General features: G+C 43.4%; 1 protein-coding gene across 2 annotated transcripts in view; it reads left to right on the top strand.

Annotated features, from left to right (window-relative positions):
* The window catches only part of RH1 (RNA helicase 1), a 51,491-nt gene extending 36,121 nt beyond the window's left edge, over positions 1 to 15,370 (top strand). Inside the window, exons 6-10 of one of the 2 annotated variants that reach the window (XM_087680998.1) lie at positions 8,809 to 8,996; positions 9,150 to 9,354; positions 9,985 to 10,090; positions 14,831 to 14,964; positions 15,112 to 15,370. In XM_087680998.1, the coding sequence (XP_087537124.1) occupies positions 8,809 to 8,996; positions 9,150 to 9,354; positions 9,985 to 10,090; positions 14,831 to 14,940 (609 nt within the window). In that variant the 3' untranslated portion in view covers positions 14,941 to 14,964; positions 15,112 to 15,370. Of the gene's footprint in view, positions 1 to 8,808; positions 8,997 to 9,149; positions 9,355 to 9,984; positions 10,091 to 14,830 lie in introns of both variants that reach the window. The other variant, XM_087680997.1, reaches the window with a different exon arrangement.
* The last annotated feature ends 444 nt before the right edge of the window (positions 15,371 to 15,814 follow it).

Below are 15,814 nucleotides of genomic sequence, written 5' to 3'. Positions count from 1 at the left end.
TTTCGCTGTTTTCTCCTTTTTTTCCCGGTCCGTGAAGGTGCATCTCTCATCGACTCAGGATCCTAGACTAGGTCAACCATTGATGTGCTTGGTTGGGCCTCAGCATTCTCTTTCTCTAGTGTGTTTTTATGGGTCATAGCTGTGGCCTGCTGAATAGTCTCGCTAGGTTGCGAGAGCACAACTACCTCCCTTTTTGGAGAATCTAGCTCTTCAGCCAACTCCCTTGTGTGTAACTCCTCCAGCCTAGGCTTTAGGCACTTTGAAGGTGCTGGAGTTGTCGAGGGATTTGGTTGCGACACCTTCTCCACAGGTAAACTACTAAGGACACGTTCCTCACAGCCAAGGGCTGTGACTATTGTGCTATTTGGGTACTCATGGTTGGTGTACAAAGCATGCCCAAATAGTGCACAACTACCTCCCTTTTTGGAGAATCTAGCTCTTCAGCCAACTCCCTTGTGTGTAACTCCTCCAGCCTAGGCTTTAGGCACTTTGAAGGTGCTGGAGTTGTAGAGGGATTTGGTTGCGACACCTTCTCCACAGGTAAACTACTAAGGACACGTTCCTCACAGCCAAGGGCTGTGACTATTGTGCTATTTGGGTACTCATGGTTGGTGTACAAAGCATGCCCAAATAGTGCAAAGGAAGGTTATCTTATAAAAAAGGAGGGTACACTTAGTGCTACTAGGGCACACTTTTTTATCCCAATAGTGTGAGGGGAAGCCTTTATGCAGGAGAAATAGGTCATTTTCCTATTGTTTAGGTAGTTGTGAGTGGTCTCCAAGTTGTCCTTAAAGAACACGAGGGAAAGCCCTTGTATGGGAGAAATAACCCCTCTTTGTACTATTCTAGGCACTAATGAGTGAGTTGTAGATGCCCAAATAACATAAAGGGGGAGTATCCTAGATGAAGGAAGGGCACTCCTCATGCTATTAGGGGACACATGTTTATCCCAATCCGTGATTGGAAGTAGTAGTAGCTAGTTTAGTGGACTGGCTACCATTGGTAGATTGCGGTGTCAAGTCCCTAGGCAGATCAGAAGTGGTCATGTCTTTTGTTGCCCTTTGCGCATTCACTTGTGCAGATTGAGCAGCAGCACGAGACTGCTGCTTCCGTGCTTCCCGTGTCCATTTAGGTGAAGAGGATGTGGGAGATTTGGGACTCCCACGTGGACTTGGCACTAACTGGAGAACTTGCTCGTGGTTGTTAGACGATTCTATCAGTAGCTTTGTTAAGCAGTCAGCCTTATCATGTGCAATGTTGTGCATGTGGTGCTTATTATCCTCTTGGGAAGTCAAAGGCTCCTTGGGTACTAGTGGACCTTGTGCACGCTCGGCAGTTACCTCTGATATCTGCTTGCTAAGTACGCCAGGCTGGGGATCTACTTTTTGATAGGCCATGTTTGGTTTCTTGATTTCAACAGTGAGGGGCTCGATCACTCCAATATTTTTGGTTCGAGACTTGGCTTTTCGTTTAGTTTTCCTTCTACGCCTCTTTGCTTTGGACATACTTTGGGCTTCTGACAGAGGTGGCTTAGCAGGGAGTTTTGGTACCCAAAGCCATTGATTGCTGCATAATACCCTTGAGCACGAAGCAACGCCTTGGATATCCATCGTGGCTTTGTGCTAGCTCTCTGTCGATGCCTTCGTCTATAAGGCTTGGGCTTCTTTCGTGGTCTTCTACGATATTTGTAAGTCCAAACTCCATCCTTGGCCTTGTCTCCTAACCTTTTTGTTTCAAGCATGGCCTTACTCACTGGTTCTCGTTGCTCAACCTGTGCTTGTATCAACTCTTCCAACAAGTCCTTGCTCTTGTTAATAGGCTTGACTGTTACATCAGCACCTTCCTTGCCTTTCCCTCGAGGTTCGCTGAGGTCACCCTTGCTAAAGGTTGTGACTATCCTCACACCCGGTAGTGTCAGGTATATCCTCTGAGCTACGTAGTCAGCCTCACACTTGGTCTCCCTTTTGAAGGGTCTTCCTAGGAGGGTTTCTTTCCCCCAGTTAACACTATTTGGAGGAACATGAAATAGGATAGGCAAGCTTTCAGTTTCAATTGTTGCAAGGATATTGCACTTCCCTACGAGTGCTTGTGGAGGTCCCCCATAAGGGCTAAGAGTTGCATTAGTCGGTGTCAGCTCTGGTTGGCCTAGTAGGGTCCATGATTCATAGGTCAAGATTTTAAAATCTGCTCCTTCATCAATCAGAGCATCAATAGTATGCTCTTTTTTTGCGGTGAGTTTGACCCTAAGATAAGCAGGTGGTACTATGTCTTCATCTTCCGAGTCCTGGCTTGTAAACTTAAGCCTTCTGACAGATGCCCTTGAGTCCCCACGTGCATGACCAGACATGGATTCTCCACCAATGTCTTAGGCTGTCTGTGCAGTGTTGCTCAAGGTACATCTCTCGTCAAGAGTGTCATGTCTAGTCCTCTTGGCATTTGTAGCTTGCTGATGTTGCATTTCACTTTGATTAGACATGGTATGAACACAATGTCTTTGTGTTCTCGTGGTGTGGCCTTTTTTCCCTTGATAGCTAGATTGGCCCATTGATGTTCTAGGGTCTCTGTTTCTCTCTGTTCGGGTATGGGCTTTTGGCTGCTCTTTTGCAAGTGAGAATCCATGCTCGTGTAGAGCCATTACTTCACTAGGGTCCAATTTGGAGGGCCTGTCACAGTGCACGTTTTCTCTCCAACCTACTCAGGGGAGGTGCGGAGGGCCCCCTCTGCGGGGGTCCGGGGGGGGTAGTCTCCCCCGGCCCGTGGGGCCGTTACGGTAAACACCATTCTCAATTTGGAGGACCGTTTATAGCCAAATTTTGAACTACTTGCTCTAAGTTTCAGTCCAGTGATGGATCTGTGATGTGCCTTTAGCTCTACGTGGTCTTTGGGGTCAAATTCGGGGTTTAGATGTGTCAGAATTTGTGCTCTAGATACCTGTCCGATTTTGATAGTTTTCTGTCCGATTCTCAGATGTCCGATTTTCAGGAGTCCGATTATCAAAATCGGACGTCCGATTTTGGGTTGGTCGGATTGGACCAGTGGTCTGATTTTGGTCACGTCCGATTCTAGGAATCGGATCGAAAAAGTGGTCCGATTTTCAAACTGGTCCGATTTTGGGAATCGGATCGGACAGGGTGGTCCGATTCTAGTAGTCGGACGGTCCGATTCTGGGACTGGTCCGATTCTGGGACTCGGACGGCCTGGTTTGATTTTGGACTGGTCCGATTCTGGGACTCGGACAACCTAGTCCGACGGCGCGGACGGCGGTCTGCGAGTTGTGCGCGATGTCTCTAGGTCAACGTCTACTCCACCAAATCATCTAGCGCCTTCCAAATAGGTACAAAACACTATAAGGAAATGCCAAACATGCCTTGAATCACTATGGTGCTCGAATCAAACGGCACTCCAAGGATCTGTGTCCCTATTTCCCTGTTTTAGCCTGTTATACAGCAACAGAAAACCCTGCTGTTTGTTTCTTTTTCTTTGTTTTTTCCTATCCTAAATGCATTCAAATCACAAAGTAAATACCTACACTACTCCATCTCACAACATAAATCTCAAAAAATCAAAAAACCTACTTGCCAAGGAGATCGAATACCATCTTCAACCCCCTCACTTCCTACCTATCTCAAGTACCGGTTCGGGGAAAACCCTACTCCATTGCTCGATTCGAAGCGCGCAAGCGCTCAAGGCTTGAATCCGTTGGTCCCGGCAACGGAACCAAAATGTGGGAGCTTTCACTCAACCGCCAAGACCCACGGACCGCTTATTGTTTCAAGCGTTCCAAGCCGAGCACTAATGACTACCTCTCACATAACCGACGCGCCATCCATATCTACGGGTGTAGTGAGCTTACCTCCATGCCATTCGAGTTATCTCCTCCCCGGCGCACTCTAGTAGCTCCACGATCCAAGTGCAAGCTTCAAGCGAGCTCGATCCTCCCGCTCCAAGCTCCAAGCTCCATTGCCGCGAGCAAGAGAAGAGAAGAGAAGAGAAGAGAAGAGAAGAAGAGAGGAGAAGATGAAGAGCTTCTCCACCCCACGGTCCCTCACCCTCACACACTCACTCCCTCACACTCTCACACTCCCTCTCTCAAGCACAAGCTCAAGCAAGCAAGAAGAAGAAGAAGAAGAAGAAGAAGAAGAGAGCCACTTTTTGCCACACACAAGAATGAGCTTCTCATTCACTTTTCAACTTTATATACAAAACCCTAAATCCCTTTTGGGCGGTCATCCCCTTTTCCCCTTTTTTTACATGGCCGGCCGTAGCCTGGCCCTTTTTCCCATTGTCCTTCTATCTTCCTAGCTTCCTTTCCACCGCCCGTCTACATTTACAAATTGCACGGGTGAGAGCCCGGCGCTCCTTGAATTAAACCATGATGCGCTTGCGCTCTTTTACAAAAGTTTTAACTTGCGCTTTTCCTTGTGCGCCTTTCTCCCTTATTTAGGACTCTTCTCCTTGTGCGTCTTTGTCTTCCGTTTCTCTTTGCCTTGGCCTTTGTCTTTGTCTTCTGCTTTAGCTTTTCCGGATTTTCCACCTTCGTTCGTTTGAGGGTCATTTTTCTACATTCGTTCGTTTTGGGTTAACACAGAGCTTTCGTGATATACTCTTGTTGTGATAGATAAAGAAGACCCTTTGATTTGTCTCTGAGTATACGCATGCCAAGAATGTGATTTGCCTCACCAAGATCTTTTATATCAAAGCTATTGTGTGTAGACTCTGCTTCAAGGAGTCCAAGGCATAAACATCCTTGCTTGCGATTAGCATGTCATTCACATACAATACCAAGAGAATAAGGCTACCATTTGTTGTGTTCTTGGTATATAAGCAATGATCAACTTGAGAACGATGAAATCCCTGAGATTGCTTGAATGTATCAAATTTGTGATACCATTCGCGTGGTGGTTGCTTCAGCCCATATAGACTTTTGTTGAGTTTACATACCATGTGTTTTTTTCCCTTTGTAACAAAACTGTCAGGTTGTTGCATATAGATTCCCTCATGCAGATCACCATGTAAGAAGGTGGTTTTTACATCCATCTGTATGAGTTCCATATCCTTACAACCAAGCGCAAGATGGTTCGCAAAGTAGTCATTTTGACTATAAGAGAAAAGATTTCATCAAAGTCAATTCCATGTTCTTGCTTGTATCCTTTAGCAACCAAGCGTGCCTTGTACTTGGGCAAAGAATCAGAAGGGACTTTCATTTTGTAAACCCATTTGCAAGGTAGCACTTTTTGTCCTTTTGGCAAATATACCAAATCCCAAGTGCCATTCTTCATGAGAAATTCCATTTCTGATAGCATTGCTTTTTGGCCATTTCTTACTATCCTGTCTGTCCATTGCTTCTTGGAAGCATGTTAGTTTACCACAATTTGTTAACATGACATAATCAGCCATATAGTTTACTTCGGGAACAAATCTATTTGGTTGATTTTGCACTTTGGTCGACCTACAGACCTAGTGGCCAATATTTGCTGGCTATTCATCTTGTAAATCTGCATTAACAGCTTGCCATTTTGCAGGTACAACTTGCTGTATAACTGGTTTAGGTTATTCTAGGTGCACATGTTCTTACTGAGTTTGTGGGACATCATGGGCAAGATCCTGCTGATCATTTACATCATCATTCCTTGCATTTTCAGGGACATTTTCAGTAGGTATTTGCTGTGCTATTGGTATATCCTCACAGAATACAACCCTTCGGATCTCCTTTGTTCTTTTGGGCTGTTTGTGCATGCGATCTTCTTGGAAGATGATATCATTGTTGCGTACTACTTTTTTTTTCTCGGGATCTCATAATCTATATCCCATTTTACCTTCATCACCATATCCTAGGAAAATACATTTACAGGACTTTGGCTCAAGTTTGCTGCGTTCTTCCTTGCGTATGTGCATAAATGCCTCGTAGCTAAACACTTTTACGTGTACATACGAAGGTGGCTTGCTCGACCACATTTCTTAGGAAACTCCCCCCTCCCCCAAAGACTTGCTTGGTAACTGATTAATCAAGTGTACGGCTGTCATAACAGACTCTGCTAAAAAACCATGGGATAAAGCAACATATGATAGCATTGTATGGACCTTGTCTTGAATGGTCCGATTCATACGCTCTGCAACACCATTTTAGGGCGGATTATGAGGAGCACTAAGCTTCCTCTTAATCCCTTTGCTGTTACAAAAGTCTTGAAAGGCTTTGGACACATATTCCCCACCATTGTCAGAGCGAAGACATTTTAACGTCTTGCTGCATTTGAATTACTCAAAGCTGTCCTGAAAGTATCCCAACTTTCAGGTAGAGTGCATAGCAAGAAGGTAGCTTTGAACTCTTTATCAATATGAAAATCCAAAGCAATCAGCTGATTGAAAATTGTGTTAAACTCATTCAAATGTACAGACATGGCTGTACCCTTTGTCATGTGAAAGTCCATCAGTTTTTTTAGCCAATAAACCTTGTTGGGTGCACTTTTCTTAGCATACAATTCTTCAAGTCTTTGCCACATTACATATGTTGAATTCAGCTTCTCAATGTTGAAGAGCAAGTTGTCTTACACTGAGAGCTCAATGGTAGAGCGAGCTAGCTCGTCCAAGTCATCCCACTCGTCTTGTTCCATGTCTGTTGGTTTGATTCCCTTTGTTTTGATGGGCTTTACATGTTTCTTCTGCACCAAGACATTGTAGCATTGTTTTTGCCAGATTGCAAAATTATGGGCACCCTCAAGCTTCTTAATGTGCAAAAGATTACTGTTGTCACCGTTTCCAGCCATAATTTGCAGGCCCAAATTGACTAACCAGTCACCAAAGGCAAGCCCAAATATTACACAAGTGACCACAGTGCACAAGAGTACCAACCAGCAATGAAAAATCTCAAGATTGCAGAGATTTTGAGATATGCAAATGAATTTTCAGAATTAAAAAAATGTCATTTGCTGCACTCCTCAAGCAATTTCTGACACAATTAGAGACCAAGCCAACAGTTACATGTGAAATCCCCAAAATTTCACTACAATTTCTGCTCCAAAGGCATTCTTGAGCACAAATTTGACAATTTGGGTCAAAAACCCCAAATTTTTTGAGGATAATCTGTTCAAAATTGCATCAATTCAAGTGCCCAAGTGCATATACCAAGCAATTCTTGCACAAATTGATGAAATTCTGCAAAAGCCCCAAATTTTTCGGGTCCAGTGTGCACAAATTTCACTGAAATTGAAGAAATTTCATTGAAATGTGAAAAGTCCCAAAATTTTACGGGCAATTGTGTACTAATTTCCCAATTTCTGAGTCAGATTGTCCACTTTTGCATTAAAATCCCCGAATCCGAGGAAAGCCCCAAAATTTTGGGTCAAAATTGCACATTGTGCTTGTGCATATGAACACTTGGCAAAGGGGAGAAGGAAAAATTTCAGGAATTTCTCAAAAAAATTGATGCAAAAGAAGATGCCCATCAAATCTCGGACTCGACGTGTTGACCTGTCCGGGTGTCATCAACTCCGCCTGCCCGCGTGTGCCATCAGCTCGCCTGCCCGCGTGTGCCTTCAGCATGTCATGTCAGCACTGTTTGTCCCATCTGCCCATTTCGTCAGATTGCAGCACGTCCATCCTGTTTGCTGCCTGTCTGCACGCGAGCCTGGTTACATTTGCACAGGTCGAGTGCAGATTGTGCTGAGGCTGGTCACTCCAACCTATTGCCTGTGCGACTACCTCTCTTGCACTTGCCAAACACTGACGACTGGTGCCTGAAGCTCTTGCTCGCCTGTCACATGGCCCAATGACCGTTACTGGCTTTGGGAAACGTGCACAACCTGTGTGCTCTGATACCAGTTTTTTGCAGAGGTTGTGCGCAAGCTGAGCTGAGAATGAAGGGAGTTGAGAGAGCAGTAGAGTGCGAAGAGTGAGCATGACACTTGATGTTTGGTACAAAGACTTGTGTACCACATTTTAGGTTTTGAATATATATAAAATACAAAGTGTGAGGGTGCGTTCACACCCAAACACGGTAAAAAAAAGGCACGGTAAGCTTTTATTCCCAACACCTATTATCACACCATCTTTCCCCTTTATCAGCTGGTTGTGATCGTCTGCTGTCTGCTGATCATAGCTCTTTTCTCTGTCCAACCCCATTCTCTCTCCTCTTCCTCATCATCAGATCTCTCTCCTTGTCTGTTCAGTGTCCTCACGCATCCTACCCTTTGTTGGCTCTCGTGCAGGGGCGCAGTCCATTGTCTTCAGCATTGTACACAGTTCTGATTTCTTCATCATCATTCAGGTCTTGTGTCCACTACATTCCTTTTCTTTGTGTTCTCTCTTTCTCTCTCAGCTACACTATTGCTTCTGCATGCACAATGCCCCACTCACAGACAGATCCTTTCAAAACTCTGCAAAAGGGCTAAGGTAAACATACAATACATCCTGAAGCTTAGTAGAAATAAAGAAGGAAGTGCAAGGCTGGCTGCTTTCAGGGGAGGATGTCTGAAAAAAATGACCCAATTTGTAGTGAAACATGTCTTCCATAATACCGGACCGTGTGAGGTGCTTCAAGGCAGAGGAAAGTGCTAGAATCCCACATAAGGCACTAGGAACTATGTTGATGAAGGTAAGATGGTTCAAGTCTGAGATGATTAACAGGCAGCTTGAGATATATAGTTAAGTTCTGCTATATTAGAGCCTTTTTTGTCCATATTGGGAGGTTTTCCCTCTGGGACAGCGGGGTTCAGTTTGGTCTCTTTTAATGGCAGAAGGTTTATCCTTTTTTCAAAACACAAAAGTCAGAGGAACTTGTTGCTAACCCATTGCTCGTGTTGTTTTTTGTAGGTTTGTGATGCTGATGTGAAACCTTTGCACTTACTGGGGCTTCTTCAGCTTTTAAAGGATCAAAAGACTATTGTTTTCACAGCTTCAGTTGTTTCAACTCATCGCTTGTTTCTATTATTGAACTGTTTTGACAACTTGTCTTTCAAAGCTGTTGAATATTCTAGTCTACAGCATCAGCACAGCCGGAGGTATGGTAGAAAATGTGAGGAAAGCTCTGACATGGATACATGTAGAAGCATAATGATGAAACTCTGATATGGATACATATTGAAGCAATCGCTTTATGTTATCAAATGTTTTTACGTTTTATCTTTGTTTTTTGATGGAGTTTAGTATTGCAGTAAGGCGTTGGCAGATTTCAGACGAGGAGATGCTCAAGTGCTTGTTGCATCTGATGCAATGACACGGGGAATGGACATTGAAGGGGTAACAAGTGTTGTCAACTATGATGTGCCTGTTTATGCCAAGACATATGTACATCGTGTTGGTCGCACTGCTCGTGCTGGAAGGTCAGGTTCATCGTACACCTTACTACGGAAGGAAGAGGTGTGTGATTTTATGCTTGCTGAATGGGATATTTCGCATCGAAAATGGAAAAGCATGTTTGTTCAAGTATCTATATCTTCACTAGGTTTAGAGCCTTAACAAGACGAGACCAAGACTGCATGATGGTGTAGAAACAACAAAAAAGAGCACAAGGTGCCTACAATCAATTGGGGCTAGAAGTGTCCCATAAAAGTATGTGTTTTGAAGGGCTCACAATTTTGACAAGGATTGATAGCTAGAAAGACATTTCAACGTCATACCAAGTAGGTGAGGCTTGCATAAGACATGGATTACCATTCTAAGCAGTAGGGTTACAGGTGTGGGGACATTTTTGCAGTACTGATAGGAAGGTGGAATTGAGCTGAGATGTGGGAAGTGTGCATACCAGGTTTGGGGTGGTTCAAGGTTGGCACCCGTAAGACATGTATTAGGGTCCAGACTTACAGGCTCCCTAATGACTCATTTTGTGCAGTGAATAAAATTATTACTACGTATTGTATTTGAGAAAACCACGTTATAGATTTATAGTCAAAAGTGAAAATTCAACTGACATGTTTTGTGCAAGGTAGCTTCATATTGTCTGCAAATGGTGCTATTAATGAATTGTATTGTTTTCATGTTTTTCATTAGGTGAGACACTTTAAGGAACTACTTGAAAAGGTAGACAACAGCAAGTGTAAAAGGTTCAAGGTGCCAAAATCAATAATTGAGGAACTGTATCCTTCTTATCTTCAAGGTATTTCTCAAACAACATTATCTTTTGTTTTTGTCACTGACTTGGACTGAAGTACTTTGACAAAATAAAATTGAATCGAATGATGCCTTTGTGAGACCACTAGGTTTTGCTAGTTCAGCTACCAGAGAATCAACAACAAAGAAGAACATGTACACCATTTTAGAGCACAAAGCCAGAGCCCTATTTACTAAAAACCCAAGATCTATATTCAAGAAGTGATTATGACAGGCTGGTGTTCAAAAGTTTTGTTTGTGGGCAGCAAGTCATAGAAGAGTACAGACCACAGATTGAAAATCTTAACCATATTTGTGACAATCTAAAGCCACCATCCAATTTGGCATTTTCCCACATTTTTACTGCATTCAGATAGGTCTGCTTTTGAAGCAGTAGAATCTGCTCCATATTGGGCAACTTTCCTGTATTTGGATACCTTGCAGGGGCAATTTGTGTCTTTGACTTGACTTCCTTTCAGCATTGAGAATTTCCAAAAATTGGGACCATTCTTTGTGCTGATATTGAATGGGGATTCCAGACTGTTCTAAATTGGTTAAATTTGCTTTAACGTTTGTTTTTTAAGAAAATTAGGCCATTTGGAATGGTACTTGTCTTTGCAGAGTTTGAAGCATTTCAACAAAACAGGGTCTATCATGGCGAGATATTGAGCTGATCTGCATCTTGAGAGAGTCACCTTATTATGAATGGGTATGGAGCAAGAGCGTGATAGCTCCCATTTTGGTTATATGGAGTGTATTTGAAATTGGATTTGCTGATGTGACTGTTAGTGACTCCAAATTGGGGAAAATATCAACGTCAGTCAGTTGATTGGCAAGCAAACTCACCATAGAGAGAATGCCCACTTTTTTTTTTATCACAGATGGAATGTGAACATGATCCTCTTATCTTCGGACAGGGAAGCCTTGTGGCTGCTCAACATCAGTCTCCTCCTGAAGGTCACCATTTAGGAAAGCTGAGTTTACATCCATCTGAAAAATTGGCCACTTGTGATGGGTAGCCAAGGCCAAGCCCATCCTGATGGTCGACATATGAGTTGTTGGAGCAAAGGTCTCTACATAGCCCAATCTGGGCTTTTGGGCAAAACCCTTGGTGACAAGCATGGCTTTGTGCTTGTCCAAGGTCCCATGAGCCTGGTCCTTGGTCTTGTAGGCCCATCTGACCCCAATCATTTTCCTCTATAGAGGACGGAGGATCCAATAACAAGTGTGATTCTGCTCAATTGGACCAAGCTTATCCTACATGGCACTCCATCAGCTGGAGCCATCTTCCACTGCTGCCCACATCCCTTATCTGGCAGATAGCTCAGCCTGTGGTGCAGCCATCTGACGTCCATCTGCTGGTGACCTGTTTACACACTATTGCTTGTTGGGTTTGCTGCAGGTGGCCTGTCTCCAGCCATTCAGGCTGTGTTTTCATTGTGCAGGCCTGCCCTGAGCTGACATCACCATCCAAAGCTGTTGGCTAGCTTTTTTGGTGCAATAGGCTGGTTTATGTTTGCAGCTGGTGCCCTCATCTCAGACATCACTTTCTGCTTGCTGCTCTGACTGAAGGTGCTGCAATTTCACTGCAGCAGTCATTGGAGCTGTCCTAGTTTGTGTTTTCAGCATTGTGCAGGCTGTGCTCCTTTGTCTGAACTTCACAGTCTGCATATAGCAGCTAATCACTGACAAAGGCTGCCTACTGCGTTCCGCAATCTGTTTAGAGTATGACACACTCTTCAGTTCATCTTTGCCCTGGTCCACACCATGACACAGGTTTGAGGTCATTGTATTTTCTTTGCATAGTGTGTTTTAATCATTCATTTTCATTCTCCCTCAGTTACTGTTCACCTTTGAGTTTATTTGTTTATCATCGTGTTTAATTGTACACTTTGTGTTTACCTTCTTTGCTTGGGTATTTCTTTACACCAGGGTGGTTTTGTATGTTTAGTACGATATGTTTTGTATGCGAATATGTATGGTACGGAACATAGACAAAAATCTTAAGAATAAAAGATGTTGTTTTGCACATTCATTAAAAATACATATAAAAATGTATATAAAATCAGCCTACACACATATAAAATGTGCAACATAAAGATAGAATATGAAGAGGCCTAGGCATTGTGGAGAAGAATGAGAAGAAAGGAAGAGACGGAGAGGAAGAGGGATTTGGGAAAGGGAGAGGGAAAGGGAGAGGATGTAATATGTATGAATGAAATGTGAAAGTGAGAGAGAAGGACAGGGAGAGAGAGGAAGAGGGAGAGGGATAGCGATAGGGAGAGGAGAGGAAGAGAATATGAGGGAAAGGGATAGGGAGAGGGATTGGGATAGGAGGAAGAGAAGGTGAGGGAAAGGGAGAGGGAGAGGGAGAGGATGTAATATGTATGAATGAAATGTGAAAGTGAGAGAGACGGACAGGAGAGAGAGGAAGAGGGAGAGGGATAGCGATAGGGAGAGGAGAGGAAGAGAATATGAGGGAAAGGGATAGGGAGAGGGAGAGGGATAGGGATTGGAATAGGAGGAAGAGAAGGTGAGGGAAAGGGAGAGGGAGAGGGAGAGGGAGAGAGAGTAGAGGGTGGTTAAAGAAGATGGAGGCTTGAAAGTTGAGCTCAAGAGAGGGAGATTGATGAAGATGGAAGCTGATTTGTGTGGTGAGATGGGGGAGGGGGACTGCCCCTTTATAAGGGCTGAGGTGAGGGAGAAGAGAAGAGGGAGGAGTATGAAAGAGGGGGAGTGTGAAAGAAGAGAAGTTTGAATGTGTAACTGCACAAAATATGGCCAGAGTTTTCAAACAAACTCTAGCATTGACATATTTGTCAAGATGGCGTGCGGGAACTGAAGCTCTGCTAGCAAGCTTCTTTGAAAGATGGCCTTAGTGGTGCCATCATTGAGAGCCCGATACTCAACCTTGACAGTGAAAGCAACAACCATCTCCTGTTATGGCTTGATCAAACAATGGAGCTATGACCAAAGAGAAATTGTAGCTACCATGGAAATGCCAGTTGAGTTTAGTCCATAGTTGTTCTATAGTAGGAATATCATTTATATGAACCAAGAGACTGTTAGTGTAATTAAGGCAAAAGAATGTCAAAGCTTTAGCATTTTTTTCCCCACAAGTTGGTCTGATTGTGTGAATCATCATTAGCGGGTGTAGGGAGTGGATGGGGAGTAGGTCCTCGGAGATGAATGTCCACATCCCATAGGTGTCGAGAATTTGACGTGCTTTAACCTTCCACAAGGAGTTAGAGCTATCCAACTTTTGAGCCTCAGGAAGATTGCGAAGGATGGGAACATGCACTGCCGGTGCAAGCATAGAGAAGCGAGGTTGAGACCTTAGGCGCACTGTAGTATGTCAAGAAGAAGATGCATTTAAGAGATCCATTGCTGACAAAAACTTCAGCAACCGAAGAGATAGAAGATGGATGACCACCAACCGGAGATTTTGGCCTGCAGCTGCTTTCCAGAATGAAGTTGATCACTCATCTAAGCAGGCCAAAACCCGTAGCAAACAAGCAATTGTATCTCCCCTTGATCTCATAGTAGACCTGACATCTACACATGTAATGTTTCTCTGTATTGCTTTCTACCCTTGTGATCAGCATTGTACCTTCATTGTTTGTAGTGTATATCACTGCCCTCTGTTAGTTTGAGCTGAGGATTGAGGAGGTAAAGATATATAGATGCCGGAGGTTATATATAATGCCATGATGGAGCTTGTGTGCTTGCACTTTGATAACATTGGCAAGGGAGTTGTACACAAGTCGGGTGCAAGTAGACTGGCATTCATGCAGGCCTTTTGGGCCACCTTGTTTATATTTTTGTTCAACATAGATATGCAATGGCTGTAATCAAGCAAGCACTCCATCTTATGTCACAATTTCACGTGGTAATCCACCTAGATCTAGAGGTTAAGTAGACTTGGCATCATACACTTCGAATGGCATGGCTGTACTACTTGAAGATTGTCTTGTTGGGATCTCTCCATGTCCATTGCTCGAAATCATCAAGTAAAGCGAGTCTTAAAATATAGAAGGAAAGTTGGAGGACATGTTGCCCAACTTTACTTGCACGACTTCGAGAAATTCTAGTCAGTACTTGGTTGGCACCACACTTATGTTGTAGCCATGTAAATGTTGTGGATGCGCATCCTTTAAATGTCAAGTGTGGTTATGCCAATCTGCAGTTTGGTTCGGGTTGCTTGTTTACTCTTCATTATGTACGTCATGTATTGGCTCTCATGAAGAGCCTCATCTTTGTTGGCACTTTAGATGATGTAGGTTATGTAGTTTCTTTTGGTGACTCCTCATGGAAGATTACATGTGGAAATCTTGTCATTGCATGTGGTGCTAAGTCCAATACGCTCTACCCCTTGCTTGTATCTAGGTCAGTTGACCATATTTTGGTAGTGGATCCAGTTCCATATGTATCTTTGTGGCATCGTTGCCTTGGGCACATTTTCTTGAAAGGAATGAAAATGCTTACCCGTTTGTAGTACCTTCCGCCCCTTCACTATAAGTGCTTTGAGTCTTATGATCACTATAAGTCTAGGCATATCCTATTAAGCAGAAATCGGAAGTCTTGGCTACATTTCAGCGTTGGCTTGCTTTGGTTGAGAACTAGTTTGGTTACCAGAAGCATTTGAGCTAACTCCATTCTAATTGCTTGAATTTTTTAAACATGTGTCAAGGACCTGCAAATATGTGGTTCTTGGTTGAAGTTCAACATTTGGCTGTGTTTTGTGCAGGTCTAGAGAAGCTGAAAGAAACTACTGCTGTGGAAGCTTCAAAGTCTGCAGGAAAGAACAAGTGGAATCATCAGGATAAGTTGCAACCACTTGCCGGAGGAACTAGCTGAAAAACTTGTTTTCAAAAATTTTCGGTACTTGTTAACACTATTCAGTTAATTAGTTTGAATGAGACCTTTACTTTGGGGTTTCAGTCTAGCAATCTAGAGGATACTTGTTAACATCATTCAGTTTGTTTGTATGAATGAGACCGTTACTGAACTATTAGATGCTTTGACCAGATGTATCATATTCTCATTGAAGGTTTGTCTTCACTGTCTTGGGTGCTACCCGATGATCCAGGCTGCATTGGATCCGGGGGATCCATCAGCGAAATTCTCCCAAAAATTCCACTTGGGAGGAAATTGATTGATTTCATATGTTCGAGAGGCCTATAAGGGATTCCATTCATCTTCTACTGCTCACCCCCTTATTAAGCCTTTTTATGGCACACAACCGTTTTTATTTCCAAATTTGCAACGCACTGCTTATGGTTGTATTTATCAGTTCACAATGTAACTCACGATCCCCCCCCCCCCCCCCCCCCAACTCCAAGGAGCGAAATATCTCAATCTTTCACATTAAAAAACAGGGAGAACCCTGCATACACCTCCTGAGTGTAAGATGCCAGCATGTCAACAATCACCATAGCTAAGACTTGCCGGTTTGCTTCATGTATCATCAGGACCTGTAGATAGGTAGATCTTAGCTTTCCGGCTTTCTTCACGTATCATTAGGACTTGTCGATTGGTAGATTCATATGTAGCCGTGGTTTTCTTGCTTCATTAGCCTTATATTTCGTAGACTGCTGTTGACGTCATTGGATAATAATCTGATCAAATAACTTCCATCTTGAAGTGTGTCTATATCCTACTATTAGTATTACTGGGGTGGACATCATGAAAAGGCTAGTTATTGTTCAAGCTATATAACATGTTAAAATTA

The sequence above is a fragment of the Lygodium microphyllum genome, chromosome 7 (assembly GCF_053477565.2).
Source record: "Lygodium microphyllum isolate KBCC chromosome 7, Lygodium_microphyllum_v1.1.10, whole genome shotgun sequence".
Classification (NCBI taxonomy): Eukaryota; Viridiplantae; Streptophyta; class Polypodiopsida; order Schizaeales; family Lygodiaceae; genus Lygodium; species Lygodium microphyllum.
This window is presented reverse-complemented; position numbering and strand designations above follow the sequence as displayed.